The 21,702-nt window shown below is 35.5% G+C and overlaps 2 protein-coding genes across 5 annotated transcripts in view; both read left to right on the top strand.

Moving 5' to 3' along the window:
• taf7 (TAF7 RNA polymerase II, TATA box binding protein (TBP)-associated factor) overlaps positions 1–21,702 on the top strand; it is a 124,680-nt gene that overhangs the window by 14,633 nt on the left and 88,345 nt on the right. The window lies entirely within an intron of this gene.
• The window catches only part of LOC127529986 (tyrosine-protein kinase BTK-like), a 143,594-nt gene that overhangs the window by 96,960 nt on the left and 24,932 nt on the right, over positions 1–21,702 (top strand). The window contains 6 exon segments of the mRNA XM_051935462.1: positions 2,522–2,650; positions 5,951–6,012; positions 6,103–6,155; positions 6,157–6,294; positions 16,413–16,475; positions 20,985–21,039. Coding sequence (XP_051791422.1) covers positions 2,617–2,650; positions 5,951–6,012; positions 6,103–6,155; positions 6,157–6,294; positions 16,413–16,475; positions 20,985–21,039 — 405 coding nt within the window. The 5' untranslated portion in view covers positions 2,522–2,616.

The following is a 21,702-nucleotide window of genomic DNA, read 5'->3' as shown; positions in this document are numbered from 1 at the left end:
CACACACTAGGCCAATTTAGAATCGCAATCCACCTAACCTGCATGTCTTTGGACTGTGGGAGGAAACCAAGCGCCCGGAGGAAACCCATGCAGACACGGGGAAAAATGCAAACTCCACGCAGGGAACCCGGGAATCGAACCCAGGTCCCCAGATCTCCCAACTGCGAGGCAGCAGCGCTACCCACTGCGCCACCGTGCCGCCCCAGGATGAGGATGTCAAATGTAAATTATATCTGTATGACTTTATATCAACTTTATATCTACTGCTCTTTGCAAAAAACTCCTTCTCAAAGAAAATTTTTCTTTTTTTATGTTTTTAATTCCAAAGATTTCCCAAATGAGTTCTGGTTATTTCAGCATATTCAAAATTCAACATTTTGTTGTTTTTGATTTTGCTGTATCTTTGTCTTCTCGACACTGAGCCAATTATCAGATATGCTTAATAATTTGTATTTTTTTTTCTGGTAACTCTTGGATCACCCTAGCCCAAAATAAATGACTTTTATTTATCAAACAAGATAGAGGGTGACAATTTATCAAATCAGACATTTACATTTGCTGCTTCTCTTGTCCCAACCTCATGAATTCTAGTGCCCTATCTATATGTGTCTGCTTTGTTTTGCTCTTTTGCTACCTGCTTTTTTGACTGTTATTTCTCTCTAACACATATAATGATAGTAGAGAAGTCCATAAAATCTTATTGTGTATGACTCAGAGGTCCCCAGTCCAAATTTTCTTTTGATTAACTTACACAGTTGCAAATGTTTTCAATTAGCTGTTCTACTATTTGATACCTTGCAATACTTCATTTAAGTGACACCTGTTATAACAGTGCAAGAAACCTTGGCAAGCAAATAAAATAAAATGAGTAAGAAGTATAAAGTCTGAATGGGCTCCTTGGAACTAAATACTTAGAGGTAATACTCTTTTTGAATTTACATAAACGTAATAAATAGTACTATAAGCTAATTTATGTCTTTTGATTGTAAGAGGTGACAAATCCATAAAGGAAACCTACAGCAACAGTACATTAATTCTGCTAAGATATGCTCGCTGAGATTCAATTCTGGTACCCAAGCAGAGTACAGTCGCAGTACAGTGCATATTAATGTGTAAAGCATTTCACTCCTTCATTTATTTATACAGTATTCTGAAAATCCACTTGTCCAGTTTGAGCTTCTGGGAATTGAGAGGCTATTTTGATAGCAACAGTCATAAGGCAACACCAACAGAATTCAAATTGAGTGAAGGGTGTTCTCAAACTCATTATTTCTGTATTTACACCAAAGACATAAAAATACTTCTCAGCCAGTCATGCAATGTATTGTCTATTCTAGTGTTGCTTCTTTACGTGCATTCAATGCTTCTCTACATCCTAGAATTAGGTTAAGTGGGTCTGGAGATAGATGGATGAAAGATCTAAATATTAGTGTGGTGTGGTGGGTCTGTAGTTACCAGTGCCACTTCCAAACTGGATTCAACGTTATCTATGAGAGATTCTCTCTATGTGTGATTTTTCCTGCAGTGCCCCAAAGACTAGCATATTGAATAAGTGCAGATTATTGCATATTAAACAGTGCTCTTAATTTGGAAAGTGCAGTTTTTATATTTTATTTCTAATACAATCCACAGTATAAAACATTTCTAATAAGTATAACTGTAGTTAATGCTGCCCATTAGATGTGTTGCTTTTTGCATAACATTTGAATTGCTAAACCAAATTGATTATTCAAACTAGTGTTGGATACAGCAATTCCCAGGGTTATTCAAATAACAAGATAAATAAATACAAAATGAATGTTTGAACTGATTAAAGTTCAGTACGGTGAATAAATAAAAAGCAGTATTTAGCGACTGCCTGAGACCTCACATATTATCCATTAAGTAACTTCTCTATTGTAGGTCCCATGTGACCCTTGTGTAAAACGTGTCCTGTACACCCAGGTCTCTGAAGTCTCCTTACTGCACACAGTTTTGGCGCAATAAATAAAAATTATGTTCAGACTTGTAAGTCTTGTAAGAATTTAAAAATAGAATAATTCAAAGCAAACTTTTTATCTTTGGCATATAGAGGTGCGTATCTGGTCTAGGTTTGGTTTCTCTAATGTGGCTGGGAAATTTTCATGTGGAGTTTGTATGTCATTTACGTCTGCATAGTTTTTCCTCTAGGTTGTTTTCATTCCACTTCCCCAAAGATATGCCAGTCATTTTAATTTATCAATTCCAAATTTCTCCCTTGTATGAGTATTATTGTGGGTGGTTGTTGTAAATGGGCCTATGAAGTACTGGTATCTTGTCCAGGGCTGTTACATCTCTTGTGCCTATGCTGCAAAGATAGTCTACAACTCCCTATGACCCTAAATTGGATTAAGAGGGTTTAAAAATGAGAAGATGAAGTAAATGAATTTCCATGCTTTTTTAATCAAGTAATAACAAATATTACTATATGTTACTAATAACAAGATATAGCTAATAACATAAATATTACATTATAAATGATGTTTTTTTTTTCTTTTGGCAGTGGTCAGATTTAACAAAGACCTAGCTCAGAAATATCATCCATGGTTCTGGGTGGATGGCAAGTGGCTTTGTTGTCAGCAAGAAAGTAAACAGGCAATGGGTTGCCGTAAAATTGAACCAAAGAACTCAGGTAGGTCATTCTTTTATTAGTCAATTGAAGAATTACAGTTGTTAGGTAAAACAATATGCATCAAATAGAGTGACAGGATCAGTATGTATTATCAATAAGTGCTCACAACAGAAATATTCAGTAGGCCACACCATAAGGAAGGCTTACTTTATAAATAGTTTCTAACAAGTAATGCATTCAAACAGTACATTCTTTAAGATGAACATTTGACAGCAGCCTTAAGGACAGTGGCAGCATAAATTAAAAAACTGATTAAAATTATTTTGTTTGTATAATGTACTCCAAGCTTTCATCATCTGATTTGATTTTTTTGATTTTTGATTTGATATCTTACAAACTATTACATATTGCCTCCTCATTCAACTTCTCAAGCTTGGAAAAAAATCCTTATGAGAGGACTGGGGCTAATCATTGGATTATTCAGGAAGCTAATACTGTATGTGCATTGTGGAACTACAGCTGCCTTTACTTTTTCCTCAGAAGGAGTGGAGCATTGAGATAATGACCATTGCAACAGCACTCAACAATTAAGAAGAACTGAATGAAAATATTTGATTCTGGACAAAAATTAAGACATAGCAAAATAAAATTATATTATGCATTATGTTAAGTATATATTCATGTACATTGTAAGAATAGCGCTATATAGCGCCAACCCGACACAGACTGGACACAAGAGGCACGTGTAAAATTAAATAAACTTTTATTTTTCTTCAGCTGGAGGGCATGTCTTCCCTGTGAACCCTCCAGCCACAACACAGTCCCACAAGCACTTAATATACACAGCACACTCTCTTCTTCGTCGTCCTCCACCACTCCTCGCCAAGCTTTGTCCTCCTCCCACCCAACTCTGGCCACTGAGTGGTGGTTGCTGGCTCCTTTTATGGATCACCCGAAGTGCTCCAGGTGCTTGATCCCTGATCCCTGACTTCCGGCTTGCCTTCCGGGTGTGATGAACAGGTTGCCCATATGGGCTCAGGAGTCCCAAACACAGCACCCCCTGGCGGTGCCTGCGGGACCCAACAGGGCTGCACCCAACTCCAATTCCCAGGATGCCCTGCGGAAACCCGAGGCACTGTTCCACCCCAGGGAGGCGCCCATCTAGCATCCAGGGGGAGGTATTGCAGTGTCCATGGCTGCTCCCCCTGAATATATTGTGCAGGGGCATCCTGGCTGGGTAAGGATGCCAACCGCCTGTCACAACATCCATCCATTCATCAAGGATTTTTTTCACCCATTTATATTGGTGAGGGTTGGAAATGTTACAGTGTACATGTCCTTTGCATGTTGGTGTTTTTTGTTGAATAAAAAATAGAAAGTAAAGTCTCTTAAGAATCACTTGAAATTAACTGTGTCAAATCTTAGGATCAAAAGAGGAAAAGGTTATTGTTAATTATGTTTTTTACATATTCAATAAGGATTATTTTTGAACATAAGTGTAAATAAAGCGCAGTGTAGATAATATGTGTAAGTTCATGGATAACAATATGCAAAACCAGGGCATAATTCTAGGCTGAGACATTGAAAGGTAAAAGGAAAATAGACACAAATATATTTCACATGCAGAGATGCAAGAATTTTCTAAAATCATTTTCTTCCTCACTTTTCGGGCCCCTGTCACACATTATTTACTGTATATCAGTCCTTTTCCCAGCTATCTGCTTGTTTATGCATTCATGTTCTCCAATCTTCTTGGTTAAAGTCATTGCTACAAATGCTAGGAAAAGCAATTGGACACATGACAAAACAGTTTTTTTGTTTGTTGTTACATTTAACACTTTGCTAGAAAATACAGTCAAAACTTAAGTGACCGAATTAACACAGAATACTTTATCTTTGATTATGTGGTAATTTAAGAATGTATTTTGCATAATGATGAAAAAAGTAATTAGAAATTGGATTGTGTTAAAATAAACACAGCAACAGAAGTACAATCCAACAATGGTCTAGCTCTTTAAATTGATCAGTGAATTCTCCACATTTTTCAGTAAGTTGCTAAACTGTATTGTAGGATTTCATAATTCTGGCACAGTTTCAATCTTTCTGTTTTCAGTAGGCATTTCATGACTGTAACATCTTAGTTAATAGTTTATTTGTAAAGTATGCAAAGGCACCAAGAATTAGAAGAACAAGTGGTTAATTTATCTGGTAGTGTTATAGCTGGTAAGAGCATAAAATATATTGCCATACACAAAAGGACTAAGAGCTATGTAGCTGGGTTTTGAAGCAGGTATGACAGAATGTTATTTGTCTTTGTTTTCTGTTTGTTTATAATATCTGGGTCCTTCCTTTTGTATGCAGTGGTGAAGGCCATACAGCTTCTGTTTTTTTCCTGTGTGTCTCTAGTTGTCACTTTGTTAAGTAATACTGCCTCACAAATCTAGAGATCCTGGTTTGAATGTTGTACTTGATTGTCAGTCAGTTGGTCACTGTATGTCTGGATTTTGCATGTATTCCCTGATAGTCCCTGTGTCTTTATGGGTTTTTCTCTTGTACCATGGTTGTTTGCTCACATCTTAAAGATATGTGCCTTGGGTTAATTGATCATTCATAACTGTCCCCATGTTAGAGTGTGCATGGCTGCATTTTCCCACAACTCTGGATTTAATTAATGAAGTTCAGAATATTATATGATGTCACTTAGGTCTACAGTAGCACAATAAGTAGCAATAAGGACTTATAAAACCTGGATCCTGGTATAATTCTTGGCTGGAAATGACTTCTTTGGAAGATGACATCTGTGAATGTAAATTTGATGAGTTCTTTGAATATTTAATATATAAATTTATCTCCAGGAACTGTAATTTCTTCCTACAATTCAAAGATCTGTTTTTAAGTTGATTTGTTTTTATTCTCCAGTGCCACAACAGCTCCAGTCCCCACAAACACAAGTTACTGCCTTGTGCCCATTGTTATATTATAAACTCTAGCTCCCTGCAGCCCTGATCAGGAAGAAATAGATATATAAAACATACAGATGAAATGATTTCCAGTTCTATTGAATGTTGTGGCTAGAGTGTGATTTTAGACTACTTTACCAGTAAATCACTCATGACTTGAGAAGGAAAAAAGATGAACTTGAAGCCAGAAACTTGCTAATCTAACTTCAGCTACTGACTAAGTAAGCATATATGCCAATGGTTGTATAAAGTATATGTAAGTCTTTATAAGAAATTGTATTGTAGAATGTGCTCACCATTTAACACTATCTAAAAAAAGAGTTTTATAAAATCCGTCTAACTTTTGTGTAGACAAACAGACATGGTACTAAATAAAAAAGATTTTTTTTTTTTAATCTAGCATTCACACATTCACGCCGGATATCAAGAAAGCCTCTGCCTCCAACCCCACTAGAAAGAGAGGTATCTATCACTCTTTCTTTGCTAATTTTGGGAAATATTGGTATATAACTCTTATAATTCTGATTTACTTTACTTATTTATACAAAACAGGAAAAAATTCTGAGACCCTTACCACCAGAGCCAACATCTCAAGTATTGCCCCCTTGCCACAGAGGAATCAGTAATAGCCATTTATGACTACAGCTCCAACTCTGCACTTGACTTGCAACTTATCAAAGGGGATCAATATACGGTATTAGAAAAGCCTGATGCAAACTGGTGGAAAGCAAGAAACAAATATGGGTAAGTGAAACAAATTGAAATAAAATATTTACATAGTTGAAGCTTAATTAGGACTGCATCATATTATAATATAGTATAGCTTCTGTAACTTCTGTGAAGGAAAGGTCATGCACTGAATACCAATTTGATTATGAGTGAATATACAGGTATAAAATTATAAATGTGACCTTTGTTAATAATTTACATTATGGCTGTAATAACTGAAAGCCTTTACACACAAATCCTACAAAGCAGCTTCAACTGTGAACATTGTACCTGTGTCACAATAATTTATTGGGTTGTTTTTTATTTCCTAAACTGCCATGTGGTGGTGCACACTGTGAAAAGTTCTATATGAAATACTGATAGGCAAGCTATATTCTTAGAAACAGACATATGTTTTCATCACCTTCTTTTTTAAAATTTTGTTGAGCCCAAAGATCGTGATCAGCAACACAATCAATAGAACACTTCCAAATGAGAGTTAAGATGCCTTAAATCTTAATCACATTTAAAGCCCCACCCCACTCAATTTGGAGAGCTATGTGAGCAAAAGGAGAATTATAAAGTAGTTATCCACATGAAAACTAGAAACTGTGGTGAAAGAATTAAAGAAGAGACTGGCTGACTGGCTTATTGTTGAACACTATTAATACATTTTTGTTAATTTCTGAAAAACCTTTGCACCATTCTTTGTAAAGAAAAAGTCATTATTTTTTACATTTAACCAACATTTTCCCTAAAAAGGCAAAATATTCAGATTAAATTTGCACCTGAAAGCATACTCTTACTTGGCAAATATGTGTTTGTTGCTAAAACCTGAATTCATACTTTTTCAGAAAGGTTTCATTGTATCATTTTTCAATAACTGACTGTTACTCTGAGCCTGTGATAGAAGCTCTTACACTTTTTGCTAATTGCTCTCCTTTCTCTTTTTTTAAAAGAGCCTACCTAGGTGACTAATTTCTTTGAAATATCTGTGATGATTTGTTTTGTATTTGAGATGCATGGGTTATTCTGCTTAGAAAAGCAAGGCAAGCAATTTGCAACATGTGGACTCCAGTATGAATAAAAAGTATTAATTTAACACATATAAAACAATGCTTTATTGATCAAAAAAGCGAGAAATGCCCATTCTTCCAGCAGCAACATAGAAAATAAAATACACAAAGACATAAGGCAAAACAGCAAAAACAAAGTACAAACCAGTACTGAAGTACAGAATCCAGAACTATACACATAGTATACACTGTAGACCATTTAAAGTATATTTGAAAAAAACAACAGAAACCATATAAAGTGCTGACATCTGAAAGGACTCCCATTTAAATCTACTGTAAGGAAGAATATCATAAGAAGGAGAGTTTGTGTGACAGTACAAGGTTGGCAGCACCAATGCATCCTCCTCTATGCGATGATTGTTAAGAATTCAGCGGAATCCATTTTGTCTGTTAGAAAATGTTTTGTGCCTAGAATCATTTGTTTTCAATTTATGAAAATGTTAAACTTATTAGGTTTAATAAATTTGAATTGTATTTTTGTTGAGAAGGTTTTTACCACTGCTGGATCCTCCCTTTGTCTTCTATCTGGAAGCCAGTTTTATTATTTCTTATTTTGGTGTTACTGAATGTTTTTGCCGATTCATTTGGATTTGCCTTTGAGATTTGTGTATGCTAAGGAATACATTTTAGGCAAATTGTTTTTTGCTCTTTTCAGTATTTTACTCTGTTTATCTTATTTTGTTTAATACATTCTTCTTTACAAAGATTTTATATTGCCCAATTGCCCATCTGTTAAAACAAGCCAGGGGTTTGTAGTTATACCCTCTTTTGCAGGGCATTTTTGATATATTTTGGGACATTTCTTTATATTTTGAAATGTTAAGCAGCCATGTAATTGTCCAAGGAAAGCTGGACCAGATGTGCCTCATCTGGGATGAATTGTGAATGCACTGGCTTGCCTTTGTGAGTCTACAGTGCATCCGGAAAGTATTCACAGAGCATCACTTTTTCCACATTTTGTTATGTTACAGCCTTACTCTAAAATGGATTAAATTCATTTTTTTCCTCAGAATTCTACACACAACACCCCATAATAACAATGTGAAAAAGTTTACTTGAGATTTTTGCAAATTAATTAAAAACGAGCTGTATATACCCGGCGTTGCCCGGGGCAGAAGTACCTAATCGGTCAAACACTTACATATATACCAAAGTAAACCTAAGTCAAACAGTTACATAAATACAAAAAGCAAACCTAATCGATCAAACAGCTTCATATATACAGAAGCGAACCTAATTGGTCAAACAGTTATTGCATTGTGCAGAATGATTTTACAAACATTATGCGTGTTAACAATCATTAAAAAGAAAAGATTGAGGAACTGTTCTTCTATATGTGATGAAGCCACTAATCAGACAGATTTTTTTTCAGGACCCAGCTGTTTTCATAACTAAACTACTGCCACCCCAAAGTAATGCCTAATAGTGGTTTTTGGGGTAGCTGTGGAATAAAAAGGGTGTTTTTTAGTCAGTAAGAATCTGACACCCTACCCTTCAGTACGGGCTGAAGGGTGCCTATGTAAGGTTTTACCCATCCTTCCCGTATGGAAAAAAAAACATACTAAACTTTTTTTTTCATCATTACACATAATCTCAGTCAAATGGAAGTATTGCATTGTCAATTTATTTTTATCTAATTTTTACTTTTTCACAAAGCCATCCCATGCCAATTTGTATGAATAACTTTTGCTAGAGAGTTAGCAAAAGTTTATTTCATGCACATATTTTAATTACGGATAATCTATCTCTAATCAAGGTTCTCATTTTCATTCTAATTTAAAATAATAATAGATACTCTTTTTTTTCTTCTGTTTTAGAAAAACCAATCTATGCCTCCTACGTCTTCGTCAAGTCAGCTTCATCCAGCTTCATCACATATAGAAGAAGAGTTCCTCAATCTTTTCTTTTTAATGATTGTTAACACGCATAATCTTTGTAAAATTATTCTGCACATGCATAACTGTTTGACCAATTAGGTTCGCTTCTGTATATATGAAGCTGTTTCATCGATTAGGTTTGCTTTTGTATTTATGTAACTGTTTGACCAATTAGGTTTGCTTATGTATATAGATTAGCTGTTATTCCGATTAGGTTCGCTTCTGTATATATGAAGCTGTTTGTCCGATTAGGTTCGGTTTTTTTTATATATGTAACTGTTTGACGGATTAGGTTTACTTTGGTATATATGTAAGTGTTTGACCGATTAGGTTACTTCTGCCCGGGCAACGCCGGGTATATACAGCTCGTATATATATATATATATATATATATAGCAAAATACCCGCGCTTCGCAAGGGAGAAGTAGTGTGTTAAAGAGGTTATGAAAAAAAAAGGAAACATTTTAAAAATAACGTAACATGATTGTCAATGTAATTGTGTTGTCATTGTTATAACTGTTGCTGTCTTTTATATAAATATATATAATATATATATATATATATTATTATATATATAATATACACACACACATAAACATTTATATACATATACATATATATACATATCTACATATACACATGTACATATATATATACACACACATACATAACACACACATAAGACTTACTGAGTGAAACGGGCTTTCTTTGACAATCATGTTACGTTATTTTTAAAATGTTTCCTTTTTTTTTCATAACCTCTTTAACACACTACTTCTCCGCTGCGAAGCCCGGGTATTTTGCTAGTATATATATATATATATATATATATATATATATATATATACACATATACACACATACATGCCCAGTTTTAATAACACAGAAATCAATATAAACATTAACATCATTATCATATGAGAATATGAAGTAATATATAAGAAGCACATTTCATATAAATATAAATTATTAAACAGTAAAATCTTCTTCTGTAATTTGCTACCGTGGCAATTTGTGTGTCTGTCCAGGATTTTAAATGACCTGTAGCTCGCAAACCGTTGCCCCTATACACTTGAAATGTGGTACACATATAGTACGTCACGTCTACTATCCGCTTTATGGGTGATGCTTGTTTTAGTCTTTTTATGTTTATTTTATTTTTATTGTACAATCAAGTCCTATCTGCGCACAGCAGGGCAGCCGGTGGGCGGATGTGTATGGTGTATTCACTCGATGTTATCGTGCATTGCGCTGTCAGTGGTATTTTGATTAAAAGAATTTGAACAACATATAAGAAGCGTATAAATTATTTAAACAGTAAAACATTAACATTTTAAGAAGTAAAGTTACATTAAGTACTACTGCTGTGCCTTCGGGTATACCTCATTTTTTGTTTGCCCATTACATGCTTAAATGTATACATTTTTTTGGTGCACCTACCCGAGAACACGCGACATATAACCGAGCGTGGGAGAAGCATGGATTTTAAACACGCGTTGAGTTGATGTGCTGGTCTCCCTCGTGAAATAACTGGTAATGTTTGACTAAAATCTACAGCGAGTAAAACGACATTAGCTCCTATTTTTTTTTTTTACGATCTCTGAGATGTTGCTTTTTTCGGTTCAAGGCTTCATAAGCTCTTTTTATGTTGTATGGTGTACTTATCCCAACCATCATCTTTGAATGTTGCAACACTTTCGCCTTGTATGTAGATCGGGGTAATTACATTCATTGCATTCCTAGTCTGAATCACAATGTGATTGTATGGGTGGTTACCTGGCACTGTAGGGTTGCCACCCGTCCTTTAAAATACGGAATCGTGCCGCGTTTGAGAATGAAATTGCGCGTCCCGTTTTGAATCAATACTGGACGGGATTTATCCGTATTTTTTTTATCATTTTTTTTTTTAAAGCAGCGTCTCATGCAAATCATCCCACACGCATTTTATGAAGATGCCTCCTTTCCTACTTTTGATTGGGTAATACTTGATGTCATCGTTAGTTTGATTGGTGTTTTTAACTGTCCAGTGAGTAGGGCGTGTCTTTCAACGGAATGAAAAAAAGGCCCACCCGACGACCCACCCATTCCATTTTTATATATATAGATAAAAAAATTGAGAAAGCACATGTACATAAGTATTCACAGCCTTTGCATGAAGCTCAAAATTGAGCTCAGGTGCATCCTGTTTCCCCTGATCATCCTTGAGATGTTTCTGCAGCTTAATTGTAGTCCACCTGTGGTAAATTCAGTTGACTGGACATGATTTGGAAAGGCACACACATGTCTATATAAGGTCCCACAGTTGACAGTTCATGTCAGAGCACAAACCAAGCATGAAGTCAAATTAATTGTCTGTAGACCTCAGAGACAGGATTGCCTCGAGGCACAAATCTGGGGAAGGTTACAGAAGAATTTCTGCTGCTTTGAAGGTCCCAATGAGCACAGTGGCCTCCATCATCCATAAGTGGAAGAAGTTCGAAACCACCAGGCCTCTTCCTAGAGCTGGCCGGCCATCTAAACTGAGCGATCGGGGGAGAAGGGTCTTAGTCAGGGAGGTGACAAGAACCCGATGGTCACTCTGTCAGAGCTCCAGAGGTCATCTGTGGAGAGAGAGGAACCTTCCAGAAGGACAACCATCTCTGCAGCAATCACCAATCAGGCCTGTATGGTAGAGTGGCCAGACGGAAGCCCACTCCTTAGTAAAAGGCACATGGCAGCCCACCTGGAGTTTGCCAGAAGGCACCTGAAGGACTCTCAGACCATGAGAAAGAAAATTCTCTGGTCTGATGAGACAAAGATTGAACTCTTTGGTGTGAATGCCGGGCGTCACGTTTGGAGGAAACCTGGCACCATCCCTACAGTGAAGCATGATGGTGGCAGCATCATGCTGTGGGGGATGTTTTTCAGCGGCAGGAACTGGGAGACAAGTCCGGATAAAGGGAAAGATGACTGCAGCAATGTACAGAGACATCCTGGATGAAAACCTGCTCCAGAGTGCTCTTGACCTCAGACTGGGGCGACGGTTCATCTTTCAGCAGGACAACGACCCTAAGCACACAGCCAAGATATCAAAGGAGTGGCTTCAGGGACAACTCTGTGAATGTCCTTGAGTGGCCCAGCCAGAGCCCAGACTTGAATCCGATTGAATATCACTGGAGAAATCTTAAAATGGCTGTGCACCGACGCTTCCCATCCAACCTGATGGAGCTTGAGAGGTGCTGCAAAAAGGAATGGGCGAAACTGGCCAAGGATAGGTGTGCCAAGCTTGTGGCATCATAGTCAACAAGACTTGAGGCTGTAATTGCTGCCAAAGGTGCATCGACAAAGTATTGAGCAAAGGCTGTGAATACTTATGTACATGTGATATCTCAGTTTTTTTATTTTTAATAAATTTGCAAAAACCCGAAGTAAAATTTTTTCACGTTGTCATTATGGGGTGTTGTGTGCAGAATTCTGAGGAAAAAAATGAATTTAATCCATTTTGGAATAAGGCTGTAACATAACAAAATGTGGAAAAAGTGATGTGCTGTGAATACTTTCTGGATGCACTGTATATATATATATATATATATATATATATATAATATATATATATATATATATATATATATATATATATACTGTCTATACATGTTTTAAATCCAATACTGGAGTTAAATAAATTTATGTAAAGTATTATGAAGTAACCATGACATCATTGTTTAATAATCAATTCAGTCAAAGCATGTAAATAAGCTCAATATGAGTCACTCTGTTGTTCCAAAGATGGATAAAAAACAAATGATGGATACCTGCTGTAAAAGAAAACCACACTTTTCTAATGAAAAGTTTGTTCTTTTAGATGATAAAAGGGTGTTATTGTTTTCTAAGGTAGATGGCAACCTTTCCACGGTAGGAGTGATTAAAAGTGGGATGAGGCAGTGAAGAAAATAAGTACCTACACATGACCATCTGCCTTTACTGTCTTTTCAGACACACAGACACCATCTGGGCAGCTGGAGGCAATCTCTAAATTGTAGAGATATTCAATATATATAATCTACATAAAATATTAATGAAAAAAGTAATTTTTTATGCTAAAAAGGAAATAATGTTAAAGACACAATGTTTCAGCTGTATAGCCTTCATCATGTTTGCCTCAGATGTGGTCATCAGGTGGGCAACACCTGATGAAGGCCATACAGATGAAATGTGATTTTTAACCCTTTTCATTTTCAGTGTGTAATAACCTTTAACTTTTTTTTCTTTGCCAGTACACTCTGACACTTCCCTACAGTAACTCTATATAATCTATATTCATTATGCGTTTAAGACATTCCCACACTTCTTCAGACAGTTTGTGACATGTTTATTTATAAAATGTATAGGGAAGAGCTCATTTTCAACCTCCATCCCTTCTTACTTGTCCTCACTGGACAAACTTGTCCTCACTGGGCAGAGGTACATCTGCTCTCACAGCAATGTTGTGTAGCATCACACACACAACTACAGTGCAACACAACTGAAATGAAAATCTGATGCCACTGGATAATTATGAAGACAGCAGAAGTGGTATCTGGGAGGTAGTTACAGGTTTTAACAGGTATTCATGAAGGAGATACCCACTGTCACCCAGTAGCCATCTATTACCAAACTCATTATTTCTTTTGTTCTGACACACTGCCGAATTGGCTCAGATGAAGGCATTGTGTGTTTTCCCAGGCCACTTTGCCACAATATCTCTAAAAAGTCATTGGTGACAGATTAGTAGTTGTAATTTTACTAATATTAAGGACATGAATGTACTGTCATCTGTCTGGTGATCACTGTCTTTTGCTAAGGTTGGTATAATATTTAGCCAATTGTAAAAGCAATTATCAATGAATGGGCTAGGGAATACATACTGTCATTAGGAAAGATTTAAAGGTCACTTTAGTAACAATAGTTTTGGGAACCCTTTTAAATTAACCATAAATCTTAAAGCAATACTTCACACACAAAAAAATTACATGTTGGTAACCCCATGTAGTTTGTAATGGAGAGAGAAATGGTTCAGATTTATAAAGTTTTTGCACACACAAAAAGAGGTGGAAAATGAACAAATTCAGCTTTCCACGCAAGCATCAGGATTTATAAAAGAAAACTTGACAGGAGAATGTGCATATACTTATGGCAACTCTGATCCACACATCTGCAGCATTTTGGAGAAACTGGGAAACGATGACACCTTTGTTCAAACAAGGAAATGGCCAAACCAGTGAAATCACAACTCACGTGTATGATAATTCATATCATCAAGCCATTATTATAATGTGCATACTTGTGACAAAAATATAAAACCTCAGAAGTGATAAATATGATATATAGGCTATTTAAATAAAGTTCCCTTTTAAGAGGACCAATGCTGTTTATTTGCACTGAAAAACTTTTTTGTTTTTTTCATGAGTTTATATTGGCTACCTGTTGTCACTTTTCAGGGAACTAGCTGATAGATAGGTCAGGAGTATCTCAGCCAAGCTTTACTCTATCATGCCTGCTGTGCTGGAAGCCATTAACTGACCAGTGAATCGCTTCAGTTTTTGTACAGTGTGAGTGCACATACATAAAATCTAACATGTTTTTGCCAACATAATAACACAATTTGCAACAGTGTTTGGTCTTCCTAATGTAATCGGAGCACTTTATTTCACTCATATTACAATAACGGCACCTAGCAAGAATGACATTTCTTTTGTTAACTGTAAGCAGTTTATTTCCATTAACATACAAGTCATCTATGATACCAATATGAGATTGACAATCATCAGACTACTTTGGCATAATGCCACATAAAAAGGCATCTCCGGTTATAGATGCCATTGACAGACTGAAATCAGAGAGCATAAATATGCTTTTTCTTCCTCCCGTTACACACACACTGTGCTGTTGACTGGCAATCAGCTTTGTTGCCAGAGCAGCAGCAGCAGTAATCATTCAATATATTTGCACCTGTTGGTGGCGCTCACGCTTAGGCTACCAATAAAGGATCTTTGCATGCATCTAATTAGGAGATGAAAATTTCTGTCTTGCACTACTGGATGGATCATATAGGAGGCTGTTCTGCCAACCAATGGAGGTCTGCAGCATTGTGATTGTATTTATTCAATGTTAATTTGCATGGACCATATATGGTTGTTTCAAGGTGGCTCTCATCTGTTTGTCAAGAGTATTGACTTCAATTCAAATGCACAACACTAAGGGGTTTTTCCAGAATTAAGTGTTAATGATGTTTTAGAAAACAAATATATCCATCTTGCATATTTTGACTGTATCAGTCGATAAAGATCACATGGATTATCTAACATGAGTTACATGAGAGTGCTTTTCTTTTTTCTATGGATGTTTTTCACATTGCTTGCTGTTGTACAGAATATGTCATCATTACATTCCATTATACTATAAACTGTTTTCTCTCATTCTGCATGAAACATAAGATTACATTTTTTCAAATGACCACTACAAATCACATGGGGTAAATCACATATGAAAATATTAGCATTTTTTGGTGGAGTATACCTTTAAGATGGAATTAACAATATTCTTAGCAATACTATGCTTTCAGGAAACTTACTTTGGATCCATCATTTTAATTAAAAATTTAAAGTAAATTTTAAGCTAGTATTGGTGCAATTTTCAGTATCATATCTCCTGAAACTAACATTTTCTGATTTCTGCTATGCATAACAGAGGAAACTATAATTTTGAGTATCAGGATTTGTTGTATATTAAGCTTACATTTGAAGAGTAGAGGACTTGTCTAGAAATTAATATTCATCCTTTAGTTTTAGTTATCCATGACCGGAATTCACTTTGTTTTTTTTGTAGGAGTTTTCAATTTATGTAGTTTACTTATTTACTTAATTAATTAGTTAAGGTGTTGGAACAATATTATAAATTGTATGTTACTCTCCTGCCTGTATGAAAGAAGTGGACTGATTCACAGAATATCTGCCACAAATTCCAAAAAACATAATTTTATAAAGCATTCTCAATATAAGACAAGTGCATCTTCTATCCATACATTTACCCAAACCACCGTTAAGTGCACTGGGTGCAGCTGAATACAAATTAAATTAAAGTATGTGATAAGTTAGGAAAGCAGCATGGCATGTAAGCAGATGAACCTTTTTGTTTCATTGCAATAACCTGTTTAGTTATTTATTTATCTTTTTTTGTTTTGCAGGCAGGAAGGGTTTATTCCAAGCAATTATGTGACTGAGGCTGGAAATGAATTTGATGGCTATGAGTAAGTTTATGCTGACCTACATAGAACTAAATGCAGAAAACAAAATTGTGTTTGCAAGTGCCATCATGCTATAAGTGAGCACCCAGCAGCATGTGGGATTATTTTAAGATACGGTACAAACCACATTAGAAAAAATTACAGTCTTGAGAGGAGAAGGTCAAAAACCTGAGAGCACTGTGAAACATAAGTCTATGATGAAGAAAAAATGTTATTTTTCAGCGCTTTTCTAATTATTTGTATGAAATATTTCACTAGCAGATCAATGTTAAGAATCCATGTGACTCACAGATTAATCTTAAGGGTAATCATTTTACACTTTGTTGTTTTTAATTGCTTGTATATCACCCTACAATGACAATCAAAAAGTTTTTTGCATTGGTAAATAACATCATTAAAACACAACAAAATATGTAATACATATTAGTATTATCAGGGAAAGGTCTATAGTCTTTAGCACTCTTAATATTTGCAACCTTCATGTTGATCAGATACAGTACCTACTGTATGTTTCATAATGATTAAGAATGCTCTGAATAAAGAAACCAAAAGATTTTATTTTTACCTATGATCCAGGAAACAATATGCAAGCGTTAAATGGTTAAAGTAGTCCAACTTCAAAAAATCCATCTGCTCAAGATAGGTTGTGCAAATAATTCCGTAAATAACCTGTAGTGATACAGACAACTTGCAGAATTATACTTATTTTCACTCTAATCACGAACTGGATTAAGTGGGTTTGACAATGTTATTTTACATTAAGTTGTGAAATTGCCACAAACCAGATTCAAATTCTTTTGCCTTTGAAAGTAATTTCTAAAGCTGTGGAGCTTTAGCTAACCACAGTGAAATACATGGTCCTGAAAACAACAAGATATTGAATAACAGTGAATTTTCAGGTAAACTCCCTAGGGAGTGGAAGTTATATAAAGTTAAAAAGAAGTTATAAAACATTCTGAAACAGCACCAATGGTCGCAAATATGCAAACACATCTGCAATAGAACTGCCCATGAAGACTGAATGGTCGAGTCAAAGTCCAGGCTTCAGCCCTGTAAGAGTTTTATAACAGGACCTGATATCAGTGATTCATGCTGGAAACCTTAAAATGTCACAAGATAATACATTTTAACTTGGAGCAATGGGCCAAAACTTCATCATGGAGATGTGAGAGACTAATTAATGAAACTTTGCACTGATTATATTGGGAATAATTATTTTTCACCCAGGAACACTTGATTACATTGTGTATGAAATAAATTAAATAATTGCCATTAGGTATTACTAGTACTTAAATAAAATAAATGATACAACCCATAAGAATGAATTAAGTTCCTATTAACTAAACTCATTTTTGAAAATTCTAATGGTTATAACAGTGAGTCCAATGTTATGGTCAGATGCCCAGGGAGGTGAGGAAAATACAAATTCCAGCCAGCAAGATGCTAGGGAAAGTAAACTTCCTGGGGATCTAAGCCCAAAAGACAACCCAGCACCCACTGAGCATTCTTGCCATGTGCTAAAGTAAATTAGAAAAATTGTGAGGAGAACAGGCCATTCAGCCTAACAAGCGTATTCATTTTATTCACCTAGATCGTCCAAAATAATATCAAGTTGAGATCTAAAGGTCCCTAATATCCAACTGTCCACCATACAATTTGGTAATATATTCCATGTAGTCTTTTGCATGAAGAAAAACTTTCTAATATTTGTTCGAAATCTGCCCTTAACAAGTTTCCAGCTATGTCCACATGTTCTTGTTGTAGAATTTATTTTAAAGTAACTATTGGGATTCACAATACTAATTCTTTTAATAATTTTTAACACTTCTATCATGTTATCTATTAATCTCTGTTTGCTTAAACTGAAAAGGTTCAACTCCCAGTTCCAGATTCAGATAGTCACTCTTCTCTGGGCTTTCTGTCTCTAGTACTGCTATGCCATTTTTGCAATATGGAGACCAAAAATGAACACAATACTGCAGGTGAAGCCTTAATAGTACATTAAATAACCTAATCATGACCTCCCTTGACTTGTACTCTACACATCCATCCATCCATCCATGAATCCATCCGTTTTCCTAAACCATTTATCCAGAGCAGTTTTAAATTTCAGACATCCTATTGCATATTCATTGCTAATATCTCTACTTACTATGTGTAATACCTTACATTTACTTACATTAAATAGGATTTGCCACATATCTGCCCAAGTCTGAATGCTATCGAAGTTCTGCTATATCAGTTTAGCTGATTCAGCATTATTTTCCCTTCCATCTAGTTTGGTCTCATTTGCAGACTTAATCAGCTTGATTATTGATTGATAAAATTCCTGTCCAGGTCATTTTTGTATATTAAAAAGAATATTGACCTCAACACTGATCCCTAAGAGACACCACTTTTAACAATGCCCAATTGTAAAAGATTCCTCTCTCCATAACTCTTTGTTTCTTTGTTTACACTAATTTTGTACCCACTTAAACGTATTGCCCTGAATTCCCACTTCTTTTAATTTGATGCCTAGCCTCTTATGTTGTATCTTATAAAAGCTTTCTGACAATCAAGGTGAATAATAATGTACTTTTCATTTAATTCAAGCATATTAGTGAAACATTATTTCCCCAGTCTGAATTGATGTTAGTTGCTAAAAAACACTTGTTCTAGACATATACTGCTCAATCTTTTATTTAATAATTGCTTCCTGTAATTCACATGTGATGCATGTTAAGCTTACTGGCCTGTAGTTACTCTGTTCAACTCAATCACCTTTTTCATACAATGGATCTTTAAGAATTTTCCCAGTGTGCAGCGATTTTTTGAGAAATATATTGACATCGGTTTATATATGTACTCACTAACTTCCTTAAGCACTCAGGAATAAATGTTGTGTTCATGGTGATGTGTTAAATTTCAGCCTGTTTAATCCAAACAGTACTTCTACCTCAACAATTTCCGAATCACTAAGTACCTCCTTAGTACCCCTTGCTACTTTTGGAAGGTTATTCACCTCTTCAAATGTATAATGTAGTTCATTTTTGCTCTGATGCACTGTCCCAGAAAAATAAATGTAGTGGATTTCATCACAAGTTGAAGCGTCTACCTTACTTCCAAATTAAACATAGTAAAAAGTTGGTTTTTAGGAGTTTTTTAAAAATGTTCTGCAATATTAGCCTGGTATATTTCAATCAGTAATGTTTTGGTGCATAACAGTAAAAGGTTGACTCTCCACTTCCAGAAATAAGCAAACCAGTATCTGGGAATCTAAGATAAGACTGGGAATGTAAGGGGCGAACACTCCAAAATATAAGAAAGTGTAGGAATGTTCAGAGCTGTATAGGAAATTAAGAGTATCCTAAATCAATTCTAAAGGACAAAGACAAAAAATTTTATAATTCTAAGACAAGTGATATGTGCTCTGATTCTCCTTTACTGGTTAAGATACTTGCTGCTGCCTTTTGAACTAACTGTAACCAGTAAATGTCTGACTTAGGAGTGTTAGGAGTGCATTATGGTAATTTGATCAGCTAAAAACAGAAGAATGAATTAATTATTCAGCATCATGTAAAGTCATAAGTGATCTAACTTTTGCGATCTTTCTTAAAAGAAAAAAGCAGTTTAGTAATGTGGTTAATATGTGCCTTCAAATTTAGATTTGAGTTCATAATAATGCCTACATTCTTCATTTCTGGCTTGATTTGTAAAGCCAGGTGATCAACTTTATTTCTAAAACTCTTACTTGACTAAACAAATAAAATTTTAATTTTTTCCCTTTTATGGCTGTTTGACTTTGGTACTTCATTGCGTGTTTCCAAAATAATTTGGCCTAAAAGGAAGATTTAGATTGAAAATAGCAGTGGGCTCAGAATTGATCCTTGCGGTACACCCTATACAATATCATGAACCTCTGATTTACAATTACCACAACTAACAAAGAAAGGAACTTAATGACATTTAAAGCATGATTAATATGTTAAATATAATGAGTAATAATAAATTAACATAATAATATTAATAGACATAATCATCATAATTAATCCAAACTGAAAAATCAGCAGGGGTGGCACGGTGGTGCAGTGGTAGCGTTGCTGCCTCGCAGTTAGGAGACCTGGGTTCACTTCCCGGGTCCTCCCTGCGTGGAGTTTGCATGTTCTCCCCGTGTCTGCGTGGGTTTCCTCCCACAGTCCAAAGACATGCAGGTTAGGAGCATTGGCAAAATTGTCCCTAGTGTGTGCTTGGTGTGTGGGTGTGTGTGCCCTACAGTGGGTTGGCGCCCTGCCTGGGATTTGTTCCTGCCTTGCGCCCAGTGTTAGGACTAACTGAAAAATCAGCAAAAAAGGCAAAGAAAAGGAACATAAACATAAGCCAGGGAAGGAATACTGGCCAAAACATAATATATGATACTTCAACATATATTGAAAAAAGTAGCCATCTTGTATCTAACACATAAAAGATGTGTTTCATGTGTTTCTAACACATAAAAGAGTGTTTCATTTTTGTGTATTTCTCTTCCTCTAGCTGGTACTGTAAAGGGATGTCAAGAAATCAAGCTGAGAGCCTTCTAAAAAAAGAGGTAAGTAATGAATAACAAAGAATACAGCCCTAGTTGTCTTCTTTTTAAGTTAAAAAAAACAGTTGTATAAATCATCTTATTTGACTGGTGTAACACAGTGTAACAAATAACAACAGAAGTTGTTGAGATTGTTGCTGTTTTGTTGTGGAACCACAACATAATCTGTCAGAGTACAGAAATTTTCATTATGGTAACTGCTGGTGGTCAGCTGTGAACCCACGATCGCTGGATTACAAAAGCAATCAGAGGCAGATCATTTTATACCGTGAGCTAACAGAAGAACTCCTACACTCATGCATGCAAGGACTTGCCTTTAACCACTGCAAATAGAGCACTTCCTAGTGACGTAAACTAAAATAAGCTCTCTCTCTTACATGCTCAGCCCCCATTTTTTGCGCAACTGCAATACAAATCCTATTCTGTATTATCATGGAAGTACACCTGTTAATAATCTGTCCAGTGTCTTTTGAATGACAAAATTAATCAAACTTACCAGGTTTAAATGACAGATAAAGTTCTGTACTCTACATTGAACAAATCCAAGACCTTTTTCGTCTTTGTTTGCTGAAACTGTAGTTGGTTATTTTGTCTTGACTAGTAATTCAGTCCCTAAGACATATATGTACTGCAAGCAGTTTATATTACAAGTCCTTGAAATTGTTG

This window comes from Erpetoichthys calabaricus, chromosome 12 (assembly GCF_900747795.2).
Source record: "Erpetoichthys calabaricus chromosome 12, fErpCal1.3, whole genome shotgun sequence".
Taxonomy (NCBI): Eukaryota; Metazoa; Chordata; class Cladistia; order Polypteriformes; family Polypteridae; genus Erpetoichthys; species Erpetoichthys calabaricus.
Note: the sequence above shows the minus strand (reverse complement) of the source record. Positions and strands in the feature narration are given on the sequence as shown.